This window comes from Lates calcarifer, linkage group LG2 (assembly GCF_001640805.2).
Source record: "Lates calcarifer isolate ASB-BC8 linkage group LG2, TLL_Latcal_v3, whole genome shotgun sequence".
In the NCBI taxonomy this organism is placed as follows: domain Eukaryota; kingdom Metazoa; phylum Chordata; class Actinopteri; family Centropomidae; genus Lates; species Lates calcarifer.
In genome coordinates, this window is record NC_066834.1 from 2,943,127 (window position 1) to 2,955,588 (window position 12,462).

The 12,462-nt window shown below is 44.8% G+C and overlaps 2 protein-coding genes across 15 annotated transcripts in view; both read left to right on the plus strand.

Annotated features, from left to right (window-relative positions):
* tjp1a (tight junction protein 1a) overlaps window positions 1-5,606 on the plus strand; it is an 80,145-nt gene extending 74,539 nt beyond the window's left edge. For 9 of the 14 annotated variants that reach the window (XM_018686245.2, XM_018686238.2, XM_018686239.2 and 6 more), the window contains 4 exons: window positions 154-308; window positions 392-612; window positions 961-1,104; window positions 3,848-5,606. In XM_018686245.2, the coding sequence (XP_018541761.1) occupies window positions 154-308; window positions 392-612; window positions 961-1,104; window positions 3,848-3,942 (615 nt within the window). In that variant the 3' untranslated portion in view covers window positions 3,943-5,606. The remainder of the gene's footprint in view (window positions 1-153; window positions 309-391; window positions 613-960; window positions 1,105-3,847) is intronic. The other 5 variants (XM_018686242.2, XM_051073850.1, XM_051073849.1 and 2 more) reach the window with 2 other exon arrangements.
* A 1,077-nt stretch (window positions 5,607-6,683) lies between these two features.
* Window positions 6,684-12,462, plus strand: part of fam189a1 (family with sequence similarity 189 member A1) — a 76,475-nt gene continuing 70,696 nt past the window's right edge. The window contains exon 1 of the mRNA XM_018686262.2: window positions 6,684-7,846. Coding sequence (XP_018541778.1) covers window positions 7,580-7,846 — 267 coding nt within the window. The 5' untranslated portion in view covers window positions 6,684-7,579. The remainder of the gene's footprint in view (window positions 7,847-12,462) is intronic.

Below are 12,462 nucleotides of genomic sequence, written 5' to 3' on the forward strand. Positions count from 1 at the left end.
TGAGAAAGTGATTTGATGTAGAGAAATGTCTGTAACCAGCAAACAAAACAGTCTCGTCACACTTTGTATTTTTACTTAGTGAGAGCAGATTGATCTGAAACAGCTGTTTCAATTCTGCACATAACTCCTGACTCCCTTTGTGTTTGTGAGCAGGGCCGGAGCTCCAGCCCAGTGAAGCCTCAGGTACCTCCACAGCCCCAGAACGCAGACCACGACAGCGGCCTGGACACTTTCACACGCACTATGGACCACCGCTCCAAATACCAGCACAACAACGTCAACGCTGTGCCCAAGGCCATCCCCGTGAGGTAACACACTCCGTCTGCCTGCAGGTTAAACCGAAGGTATTCAGTCTGATATGAGCGTGACAGTAAAGGTATCTGTCTCCCAGCCCCAGTGCCCTGGATGATGATGAAGACGAAGACGAGGGCCACACTGTGGTTGCAACAGCTCGAGGCATCTTCAACAGTAACGGCGGCGTCCTGAGCTCCATCGAGACGGGCGTCAGCATAATAATCCCACAGGGTGCCATCCCCGAAGGAGTGGAGCAGGAGATCTACTTCAAGGTCTGCCGAGACAACAGCATCCTGCCGCCGCTCGACAAGGAGAAAGGTAACTCCTGCGTGTGTTTCCTTACTCACATCTAAATGATTGGTTGCTTTATGATCACATCATTTAGATGAGCTGTCACAGTAATGAACCTCCAGAGAATTATCACCTGAATCTGTTCAGCTCTCTGTCTGTAAGTTTACTTTACCATTCTCAGATGTTTTCAGTGAAACAAAATCCACTGTACGCTACCCGCTCGGACTCTGACACAGTTAGCAACTAGCAGCTAAAGTGCCAGATATTTCCCTCAGGAGGTGGTACAACCACACACCAGCCAAACTGAACCTCTTCGTGTGCATGTGATTGTGCTCATCCTGAGTTTATAACCCTGCTCTGTGTTTGTGTTCACAGGAGAGACTCTGCTCAGCCCTCTGGTGATGTGTGGACCTCATGGCCTCAAGTTTTTGAAGCCTGTGGAGCTACGCTTACCTCACTGTGCGTCAATGACCCCTGATGGTTGGTCTTTTGCTCTAAAATCCTCCGACTCCTCGTCGGGTATGCTGTGCTCTCTCTGTTCTTCCGGGGTCGTTTGGGCTGGCTGTGTGACAGTTTGAGGGTTGTGGGTCACTGTTTTAGCAGATTTTACCCCTAGTTTTGGTTCTCGTCTTATTCAAAAACCCCTTTAAAATATTTAAAATGACATAATTTATTCACTCTCACAATGAGAATCAATCCAGGGGGGAAAATCTGTCTTTTTTCATAATTATGGCTTTGGGTTGATTCATTTTCATCATTTATAGTTAACTCACCCACACAATCTCTCATTTGCTGAATCACTGGTTCTCCTCATGTGGTGTTTATTAATTTTACATGCTGAAATTGCAGTTATTTTTCTCTTGGTTTTCACCTCTGAGTCACCCTAACACAAGTTTCTTTTATGTCATTTAAAACGCATGTTTGGCTGCACAATCATTTAACTTCATCAGGTAGAATCACAGTGCATGCTGCTCTGCTACAGAGTGATTTTCTCACATAGCCGCCCAAATCCTGACCTGAAGAACAGCTTATACAGATCTTCCAGAAACTGGGACACTGTCATAACCAATAATGCCTGTTATTATCCTCCAAAAAAATGAAAAGTTATACAAAGACATCTTGCTACCAAGTCGAAATATAGCAATCTAAATTTAGCTCCCTTCACCCCAGTGGTTTTTCTTCTTTCAAGGTGGCAAGAAAACAGGTTTTCAGTTTTTCAGACAGGCAGATTTGGAGTCTGTTTGTGAAATTGGATCAGGGAAAGACAGGAAAGCAGACGTAGGTAAACCATTCACAGCTCTCATCAGCTGCAGGAGATCAGCATTCAAGTAAATCTCTTAAAATAACCTCAGCTCCACCAACAGCAAATTGTAATTTAGATCAAGTTTTTGAGACTTGACGTCATAGATACAGTAGAAAAATAAAGTTCCTATAAAAGCAGAAGTCAGAGAACAGTGTTTGTAAAATCCATATTTGGACCAGCAGTTTATTCAGGACAGAAATGAGATAAAGAGAAGATGATGCACAAATCACGTTCATAGAAATCAGAGCCGAGACAAACTCAACTTTATGTCAGTTAATCTATAACAAACTGATATTTGAGAAAGACCTGAGGCTCATAGAGAAGTTGAACTTCTGCAAAGAAGGAAAAAGAAGAACAGGAAACTGAGTATTAATACTATCCTTCTCCTGCCCTGTCTTGAAAAACAGTGGTAATTTTGGCAGTGGTCAGGATTAGCTGTTAATTAGCCTCATTTTAAGGATGAGACTTGGAGGGCTGAATGAGATGTCCGCTCACTCCGTTGTCTTGCTGAATTGTGGGAGGATTATCAGGCTGCGTCGTAATCCTCTTATTGTAAAGCAAGGCCACTCTCTGGCCTCCTCCTGTCTCCTGTGGTTTTCTCTTCACTTTGATTCCCTGCTTCTCCTTTTTCCTCCTCACTACACAACTCTGCATCTTACCGCCTCTGTTCTGTGTTTGCTGCGTTATTCTGTTTGTCTCTGTCTTCGCTTATAGCTCTGTTTTTACAAAAAGAAACTCTCCATTGTCATGTGACAACTTGACGTGTGACCTGTGCTTTTCAAACCTGAACATCTGACACCTCATCGCCGTGCGGTGCCGCCTCACAGGCAGACATCAAAGAAAGGCCACAAACTCAGATGGCGTTTTTTATTTGAAGTTGTAAAGATCAGTGTTTGTGCACACACACCGCCTCCTGTAGGACTGAATTATTTCTGTTACTGCAGAGCTGCATTTTCAAAACATAAGATGGATGAGACGAGCATTTACGTCATAGTGCCACGGTTCACCAGTCCCAGTTTAAAGGGACCTTTAAGGCCGACCGGCGAGGGTTGTTTAGGCGAGTTTGTCGGAGCAAACGTTGCTTTATGATTGGTCCAAAGAGGAAACAAAGCTGAGGGCTGTCCGATTAACATTTCTCCACCAAACAGGTCAGTAGACAGGTGTAGACTTCCTCTCAGTCGCAGCTCAATCACATCGACCAACGCTGCTCCACCACTCGGCTACAGTTCGACTGCATTTATATCACACTTTAAAATTAGCTCTTCACATGTCAGTGGCTCTTCACCACTGTACAAGTGCCAGCCTGCTCATTGGGAACTGTGAGATAACGTAATGACAAGGCAGAGTGACAAACGCTGATCCTTAGAGCTTGTATTTAAGGATTGTATCTGAGTGACTTTCCCTCTCTGCATCTGCTCTGATTATTGTCACATTTACCTTAAACTTCACCACAGGATTAACAGTTAAAAGATCGTCCGTTGATCTCAGCGAGGAGGCCGTGTTCATACAGTCACGTGTACAGTTTAGTCTGTCTACTGTATCGATGGACCTCTGCCAAGCCGGCTCTGCTTACCCCTGATTGATTACTGGAACTTTCCTCTTGGCACAGACCTGTATGTTTATAATTGCAATTACGCCGAGACCTCGCGGTCACTGAGGTTTAATTTGCAGTCAACAAGAGGCGAGGGGACGTTCAATAAAAAAATGAAATTGCTTTTACTAGTCTGTTTTGCCACTGTGCTTGGATATCGTCCACAAACTCGCAGTTTCACTAAACGTGGCTCGTAGACAATGGATGTGATCAGGTTCTGTTTTAAATGAGACCAGTGTTTAATGACAGGAGACTCTGTGGTGTTTTTGCAGGTGCTTTTAAAACACACGGCAGTTTGGGGTTTTCCATAAAAAGCAGCTGTTAACACTCACCGACCCTCTCCTCCCATCCCATCTGTCTGTCCTCAGGTGACCCAAAAAGCTGGCAGAACAAGTCTCTCCCCGGAGACCCCAACTACCTGGTGGGAGCCAACTGTGTTTCTGTGCTCATTGACCACTTTTAAGGACGGGGCCAGCAGGTGTGGTGTTTCTGAAAGTGGGAAAGCATGGTGGATAAAATGAAGAGGACGAACACACACACACACACACACACTCCTAACATACACACACACCACATTATGGAGCATGAAGAAGATCCAGTCAGTGCTGTTTACTGCACCGTGGATGAAGGCGAGACACTGATGATCTGTTCTTTAAACTCTTTTCCCAATTTGAAGTTTTGATGTGAAACTATTGATGCATGCCCCATGCCACTGAAGATTGACATTATATACTGTATACGGCAACGTTTAATGTAATTTTTACATGAATATAGATGGATGGATGGCTTTTGAAGCAGCGTACGTGCTTCAAAAATATTTATGCTATATATGCATACAGTATATATAGTAGTATAGAGAAGATTTACTAAAAAAAATACTCGTGAGTTCAGTCGACATCTTGTTATTTTTCAGTTCAAGTGACTGAAAACAAATACCTACGTGTTTTTTTCCACATCGAGGGGATTTTAATGAAGGTTTGAGGCAGGACAGACGAGAGGTAAAAACCAGAGGTGGTGACATTTTGAAGGAATCGGCAAAACACAAGCTGGATATTATGAACCCAAGCAGCAGCAGCAGCAGCAGCACACTTTTAGAGACGTTCTTCCTCCACTCCTTCCTTTATTCTTCCTTTTTCTTGCAGTAATATCTCGTAGCTTACTTTCCTACCGAGTACCACGTCTCTCTCCTTCCAGCCTGAGGGAGATCTATGCATGTTCTTTACTCAGGTCCAGTAGCCTCCTCAGTTCTCTCCTCACATCTATCTCTCTCTCTCTCTCTTCTCTCTTTCTTCTCTTTCTTTTTTCTGTCTGTGCACTCTTGCACTCACACACAAATAAGCAGTGATGCCTTATCTGCAGATTATTCACTTTTCATTAAGGAAAAAAAATAAGTTATGATAAATTATGGTATAATGTCATTTGTTTTGCCATTTCATTTTTTGTGAACCCACTGTATAAATGGACTTGGGTTTAGTTCACAGTAACAGTCGATAAAGGATAACAAAGGTATGCTCTTCTTTTATCTGCTATGCATTACTTAAAAAAAACAAGAAAACAGAAAAGAAGTGGCTGTAAATAAAGCTAGCATATTGCCTTGTTTCTTTTGTTTGTAAATGAACTTTTTGTATGTCTTTCTTTTTTGTATAAAAACTTAGAGAAAACATGTTTTAAAAAGTGGAAGAAAGTGAACGTGGTTATCTTTGTATTCTGGATATACCCTCGAGCCTTGGAACTTATAACCTAACAATAATGCATCACACCTTTTCTACCGATATATTCACACACTACGTCACAAAAACAAAAAAAGGTCTTTTCACGGCTGTTTGAGGATCAGGAACGTACTCGGGCTAAAATACATTTAAAACATGTTCTTTTTGAAAGGGTGTGCTCTCAAAGTGTCCCCCTCACTGATTTGTGATACTGGATGCTGTATTGTGTGCCCTTAAATGTATTTTTGTACTAATAGACGATATATGATGTATGGCACACCAGTACCATTTTATTTTTAGATATAACACGGCTTTAATTGGATATTAGCTCTTCACGTGTGGCTGACTTTTTTTCTCCTCTACAACACAATTTTAAGTATACCACTGTATTAATAAATAAAATCATTTTTAAAGTAAAGAGTTTGTGTTAAAGGAAGTTTTTTTTCCACCTACAAAGTGATTGCTGCTTTCCTTCCTTTTCACCTCTGATAATCACAACTTGTATTTGGCTTTTTTTCTAAGACTGCACTGAAAGATTATTTCCTTTATTAGTTCATGTCTAAATTGATTCATTGTTTAATCTGTTAAAGGACAAAAAATAGTGAAAATGCTCGTCAGGATTCATCAGATTTATTCTGAAACTGCTTGTTTTGTTTGACCAACAGTTCAGAACTAAAAAGGTCTTCCGACCACAACACTGGAAAACCAGAATAACCTCTATTGATCAGCTTCAGTCTGAGGATTTTTGTTTGAAAATGATCAAACTTGTCTCCGGTTAATTGTTGTGTTCAGCAGCTTGGCTCATGTTTCACCGCCAGGTGGCGCAGGTGAGCTCTAAATGAGCAAGGTCAGAAACACAAAGGTCCTTCAGCTGTGACTTTAGGATCCTAACATTTCTGTTTCATATTCTGACCGGTAGAAAACATGTCGATGAGGAAGGAGGAGCAAACATAAATCAGGTGTGTGAAGTTTTATTTTTTCTCTCCAGCTACACCTGAGATATTTGCTCTCACATTAACAGCCTGATTCAAATGTGTGTTTTCATGAAATAACTTCACTGTTTCTGCCTTTCTGAGCACACACAGGAAGTGGTTCTCAACGTGTGGCTCCAGACCAAATGAGTGGACGCCTTCTAATGGGTCACAGTCCAAAGAGGCTGGAAACCACCTCTTTCATTAAACCTGATGATTTAATGATGCAGCCGCTGTCGTGTCCTGCAGCTCTTCAGGAGAAACTCCTCTCCAGGTGTGGTGCATTTACTACCTGCTCGGATCGTTACCTCCACCCTGCATCACGCAGAGCCAGTGTTCAATGACAATGCAGTCCCGGCGCTGCGGCTGGAGCTGATGTTAATCTACAGCCGCGGTGTTTTATTAAAGGTAAACCCACCTGAACTCAGCGTTTAAACGTCGCTCATTCGTCTAATTTCCCGATTTAAAAAAAAAGAGGAGAAACCATCCTGAACGCGCGCTCTTCCCAGAGGATAAACCTCATTTATCCTGTGCAGCCTGCGGGTCAGATCCCACCGCTGCATCACCAGCCGCGGTAACAAATCACGCGCAGTGTTTTTTGGATGTTGCCTGATAGTAAAGCGCCCACCTCCCCTTCCTTCACTCTCGTAGTAAAGCAGAGTGCGTGCAGCTCGCCGCCATGTAGACGCGCAGAGTGGCACATCTCCAATACGCAGTGTGCATCTCCTGCTCCTGGCGCCGAGATTTGCTGTCGTCTGTGAAAAAACAGAAACCACGGCTGGGTTCCTGGTGCCTCACGCAGAAGAACTGCGGATATAAAAAGAAAAAAACACCCGCATTTCAACTGTTTGGACGTTTTTTTTTTCCCCTCTCTGTCTGTTTAATCTGATGTAGTGTGGACTCAGCTCTGATTCACGCGTCTCTATCCAGGCTCCATCTCTCGCTTTGAGTTGTTGGGAGAACCCGCAGAGGCGAGCATGACAGCATGACAATGGTGCAAGGCTGGCTGACAGCGGGATGGTGCGTTTTTTGCTTTTTGCCATTTCGCGTTTTGACTTTTGAGGAACGGGGCTCCGTCCCGACAAACCCGCAGCGGTTTATTCTGTATCTTTCACCTTGAAAATAGAAATACTTTGAGTGTGTGAGAGAGAGAGAGTGTGTGAGGTTATGGTAAACATCTGGTGCCTCGTCCACTCCGCTCTTTCCTCACCTTTCTCCTCCCATCCGCCGCAGCGCATCTCTAATTGGAGCGACTCGGAGCATCTTAATTGATGGGGATCTTCCACACCGGACACTGACCGCGACTTTCACCGTGTACCAGCGCACTGCGGGCGGCTGAAACGCAGCGACCCGTCTGTTGTTGGATGTTATTGTCCTCCTCCGGTGCTGCTGTATTTGTCGGTCGTTTCCTTCAGTGACAATGCCGGTGAACGCGCTGCCCCGCGGCGGCAGCAGCGGCATCGGCGGCGGCGGTGGTGGTGGTGGTCCGGGGTCCCTGAGCCCGGCGTCGCTGTCCCGCAGCCTGTCCCGGTTAAGGGAGTATCGGACCCGGACGAGGATCATGCTGGCTCTGGGGGTCTCTCAGATGGTCCTGGGGAGTCTCATCCTGGCCGTCAGCTTCGCGGCTCTGGCTCTCACCACATCGCCCAGAGTCCGGCACTCCTGCCCCTTCTGGGCCGGTTTCTCTGTGAGTACAACAATCACACACGCTGCATCTCCTAAAGAAAAAGAGGACCAGTGTAAACACACACAGCAGGGAGATGTGATGAGAATATTCTGTATTTCAGAGGAGGATCTGAGCCAAGTCACCACTGACTCTGTTTCAGGATTATTATCATTTGAATTCAGAATTTTAAAGCGGGTTTTTTAGTCTCAGGCAGAACTGAACTACCTGGTGTGAAGATGCTGAGAGGAGGAGGATGTTTTAACATGGAAGCCTACAGTGCTCCTTCCTGTGTGTGTACAGTAGGATGTGTTTTGGAGGATGTCGTGTTTATCTACACGTGAAATGTTCATGCTTTTTTTTCTCCTGTAAATATTTATGAACACACACACTTCCTTGATTTCCTGCCAGAGGTCCATTAATTATAGAGGCAGCGGGGGAGAGTGCAGGGGTGAGGAGGGTGTGTGTGTGTGTGTGGCACAAGGGCCATCTGTGTGTTTATTGTGTGTGTGTGTGTGTGTGTGGGAGTGTATCTTTACAGGGGGAACAGTCAGTAACCGGAGCAAAGGTCAACACACATTCTTGATCAGTGCTTCAGGGCTGATTTGACAAACGTGTGTGTGGAGTGTGTTTCAGGTCTGTTACTGTTAACTGTGTGCAGCTGATGCATCTCTGCACCCTAACACACACACACACACACACACACTCACAACAGAGTAAAACCTGCCATAAGAGCAGCTCCCTTCCCAAAATACAGCCCTGAAATTTATACTCATCCGTCCAGAGGAAACTCGTCAGAAAAAGGACTAATTCTTACTGAGAGGCCCCTCAGCTGAGGCCAGGGTGAGGGTGAGGGTTTGGGGCATATGAGCAGAGGGTTAGTCCTGTTACTCAGGCTGAGTCAGGTGCTGAAAACAAAAGAGCCCGCTTGGCAGCGAGAGCCATCGGCCACAGTGGCGCCAAATCCCAGATAATGCGGTTGAGACCAGCTCTGCGTCTGGAGACTCTGGCGATGGAAGTGATTTTGCCCGCAAGCAGTGGAAGTCACTCTCTGTGAAAGTTAAGAGCTTTTGAGCTGCTGTTAAATTAGTTTAAAATCTTCACAGAATCAACAGTCAACCTGTGAAACCTGCGGCGTCAGCTCTGTGACACAGTTCACAGTCACTGGGAGCTGCACTGATTATAAATCTGCCTCCCTCTCAGTCAAGAATCTTGTTTGAGCAAATAAGACAAATCAACAGCATCTCAATTAGGTGGGATGAGATGCTTTTTGTGGCTCTATGCTGCAGTTTTAATCTAATAAGATGAGTGTATTTGCAGACAAAAACTCAGCAGAGCCAATCTAGTCCTAATTTTAGAGAAGGAAAGAGTCTCCTCTCTCTGGCTTCGATGTGAGAGTGTGTGTTAATAGTCCTCGTGGTGCTGGGCCAAATGTGTGGAATTAGAAGTGAGGCTGTTATCCTAGATATCTGTTGCAAATGCTTTGCTTTGCGTCCATGTGTGTGTGTGTGTGTCCATGTTGAAGTTGAGGTTTTAAATGGATGAAGTTGTTTTATATGAAGAGTTCCTGTCACAGAGAGTGAACCGATAACGCTCAGCATCTCCTACAACCTGATCGTTTGAGCATGTAAATGTCGTTAGCATTGAATCTGTACTCGTGTGTGTGTGTGTGTGTGTGTGTGTGTGTGTGTGTGTGTGCTCGGTGGGTGGCTGTGTGTGGTCACTGTGGGACGTCATTAAAGATCTCTGTGTGATGACTGCTATTGTGGGATTTCATCACGTTCGCAGCGAGAGAAGGCGTAATCTTTACTTCCTACACGGAGCAATCACCACCGAGCCTCGCTGTCCCTCTTCCTCCTCCTCTTCCTCCTCCTCCTCCTCCTCCTCCTCCTCCTCCTACCACACACACACACACACACACACACACACACACACATATATCCCATCTCATTGTTGTGCACATCAGTTGTTCTGTGTCCCTCATCCTGATTTTCCACACTCCAACATTTCCACAGCTTTGATGTTCAGCTCTGTGTGTTTGACAGCATAATATCACACACACACACACACACACACACGCTCGTTCACACACACACGCCCACACTTGCTTGGCCAACGGAGACTAATCCTACAAATATCTTGCTCTTTCTTGCGCCCAACCCGAGGCTTGTAATCATCCCACACCCTGCTGTAACTCAGCTCAGCCAGCCGCAGTCGTCTCCTGTCGATGTAATTTGGGTGACAGAGAGATGACGCAGGGCTGTAACGATGAGCGGGCTGCCGAGCGTACGCCAGGCCCTGCGTTCAGCCCCCCTCCTGGTTTACCTGCTGGCTGTGATTCACGCCGCCCCTGCCTGGTTTGGCCAATAAATGAGGCGTCCGTGGCTGAGCGAGCCAAAGGGCCTCTGCAGCTGTCAGCAGCTGACATGCAGAACAAATTACCGTCCACCTCACATCTCCATGAATTAAGCTCGGACCTGATCCAAGTGTCCAAACGCACAAACACAAACTGCCTCTCATTTCCTGCCACAGAGGATAAAGACGCTTTTATGTGAATATGTAAATCCATCAGGAGGAGTAATTGCAGGCATCATTTACAAATTCACATTAGATTTTGATGCTTTCCGTCACTGAGATGCTTCCTCTCCTCTCCAGCTCAAGAAAAGGATTTACTTCTCTCTTTTTTTATCCTCCCTCCCCCGCTCCCCTGGTTGTGTGAAAGGAGGGGAATGTTGATTTTGTGTACAGCCTCTCTAAAAGTACCACTCCAACAATCTACAGATTGTAGCGTAACAGAGACGCCTTAAGACTGTACTCTCTGCTGCGTCTCCAGCTCCAACCGTCAGCAAATTCTGCACTAATCTGCCCAAGTGTGTGTGTGTGTGTTTGAATAGAGGGCTTTAAAGTGTTTTGTCGGGGGGTGGTAATGTTGTGGGGGCACACTGGGAGACGCTCTGTCTGTCACATGGCTCTGTGGATGACGATGGATGACCAAAATATTTCAGCTACTATTGGATGAAAAGCTCCTGGTCGCCAGAGGATGAATCCTCTGAACCTTAATGTCCATTTAGCTTCACCAGTTTGTCAAGGTTTTCATTTATCCTGAGAGGTAGCTCAACGTCTGTTGGGCGAATTGTCCCGCGACAATATTTTATTTTCAGTTTATGACTAAATACCCACAAAACTAAAGACTTTCCCGTCAGCCTGTATTTTGCATTTTGTTTTAATTAGCAAATATTGTATGCTAATGCATTAAAGGGGCTAAGCTATCATCACAAGATAGAAGAAAGGATGCATTATCCATCCATCCATTATCTATACTGCTTAAGGGTTGCAGGGGGCCTGAGCCTATCCCAGCTGACTTTGGGCGAGAGGTGGGGAACACCCCGGACAGATCCAGTCCATCGCAGGGCAATGGGCAACGTGAGGCGACAGCGCTAACCGCTGCACCCCCACATGTGTAATAGCCTCCTGTATTGAACAGGAAACGATGGCCGAAGCTCTTGGCAAGCGACCGTCACCACCACCTGCTCCCGGCAAGAAACCATGTTTGGTGGCAGAGAAAACTCATCCAGCCCCTTAGTAAACAGTAAACCTGCTAAACATGAGCATGTTAGTATTGTTAGCATTTAGCTCCTGCTTTTTGTTTTTTAGGCATTTCCATCTTGAGGCTTAACTCTGAACAGAATCCGATTTTTATCGTGGGGCTTTCGTTGCCGTCTTGAGACTGGACAGCCAGGAAATTAATACACAAGATGAAGCGGACACAGATAAACAGTTTGTCTCAAAATGCCACCAGGCCTCCCATAGGAAATTATTTTAGCGGACAGATTTTGGATTCATTCCGATCTGATCTGGTTGTTGCAGGAAAATCTCGTAAAGAAACTTGAGGACGACCGGTTTTCTTGAGGAACAGAGACCAAATGTTTGATTTGACTGTTTAGTTGCCGGGTTCTGTTGTTTCTGCAGCAAGGGAGTGTGAATCATCATTAATTAACTGGCTTATTAGGTTTAGGTAGTATCCTGGCAACAGGTCTTAAGACACACACACACACTTCGAAGTGAAGTCTGCTTTCTGATGCTTTGGAAATCGTCATCGTTTTCGATGAAAAGGCTTTCTGTCTGTTGCATGAGGATGAAGTGAGTACAGATGTGGTTGTTGTCAGGAATACTGAGGCATTATTTGTTAAAAAAAAGTGCTTTTGGTGTCACTCATGACTCAACATCAAAGTGAACAGACAAGTGTGAACGCTACATTCAATCAGTCGTCTTTCTCTGCCTTCAAAGTGAACATCAGTTCTTCCACCCCGGTTTCAAGTCTGTCTGAAGCTTTTTATAAGAGTTTTTTAGTTTCTGCTCCAATGAAACTTCCGACAATATAATCGAGTTTATTTTCTGCTCAGTGACTGGAAATGCTTTAATGTGTTCTTGTGTAGATGTACACCAACAAATAAAATCTGTGGTTACTAGTGTTGCACTTTTTTAGTAGAAATAATCAGAGCTGAGGTGTGTTTTAAATATGATGCAGATTTTCTCACTTTCATGCAGATAGTTTTGGTTTAAGTTGGAAATTTTGTTTAATGTTCACAGGATTGAACTATTGCACAAAGAAACAAAACAAAAACAGCATTTCTGAAACT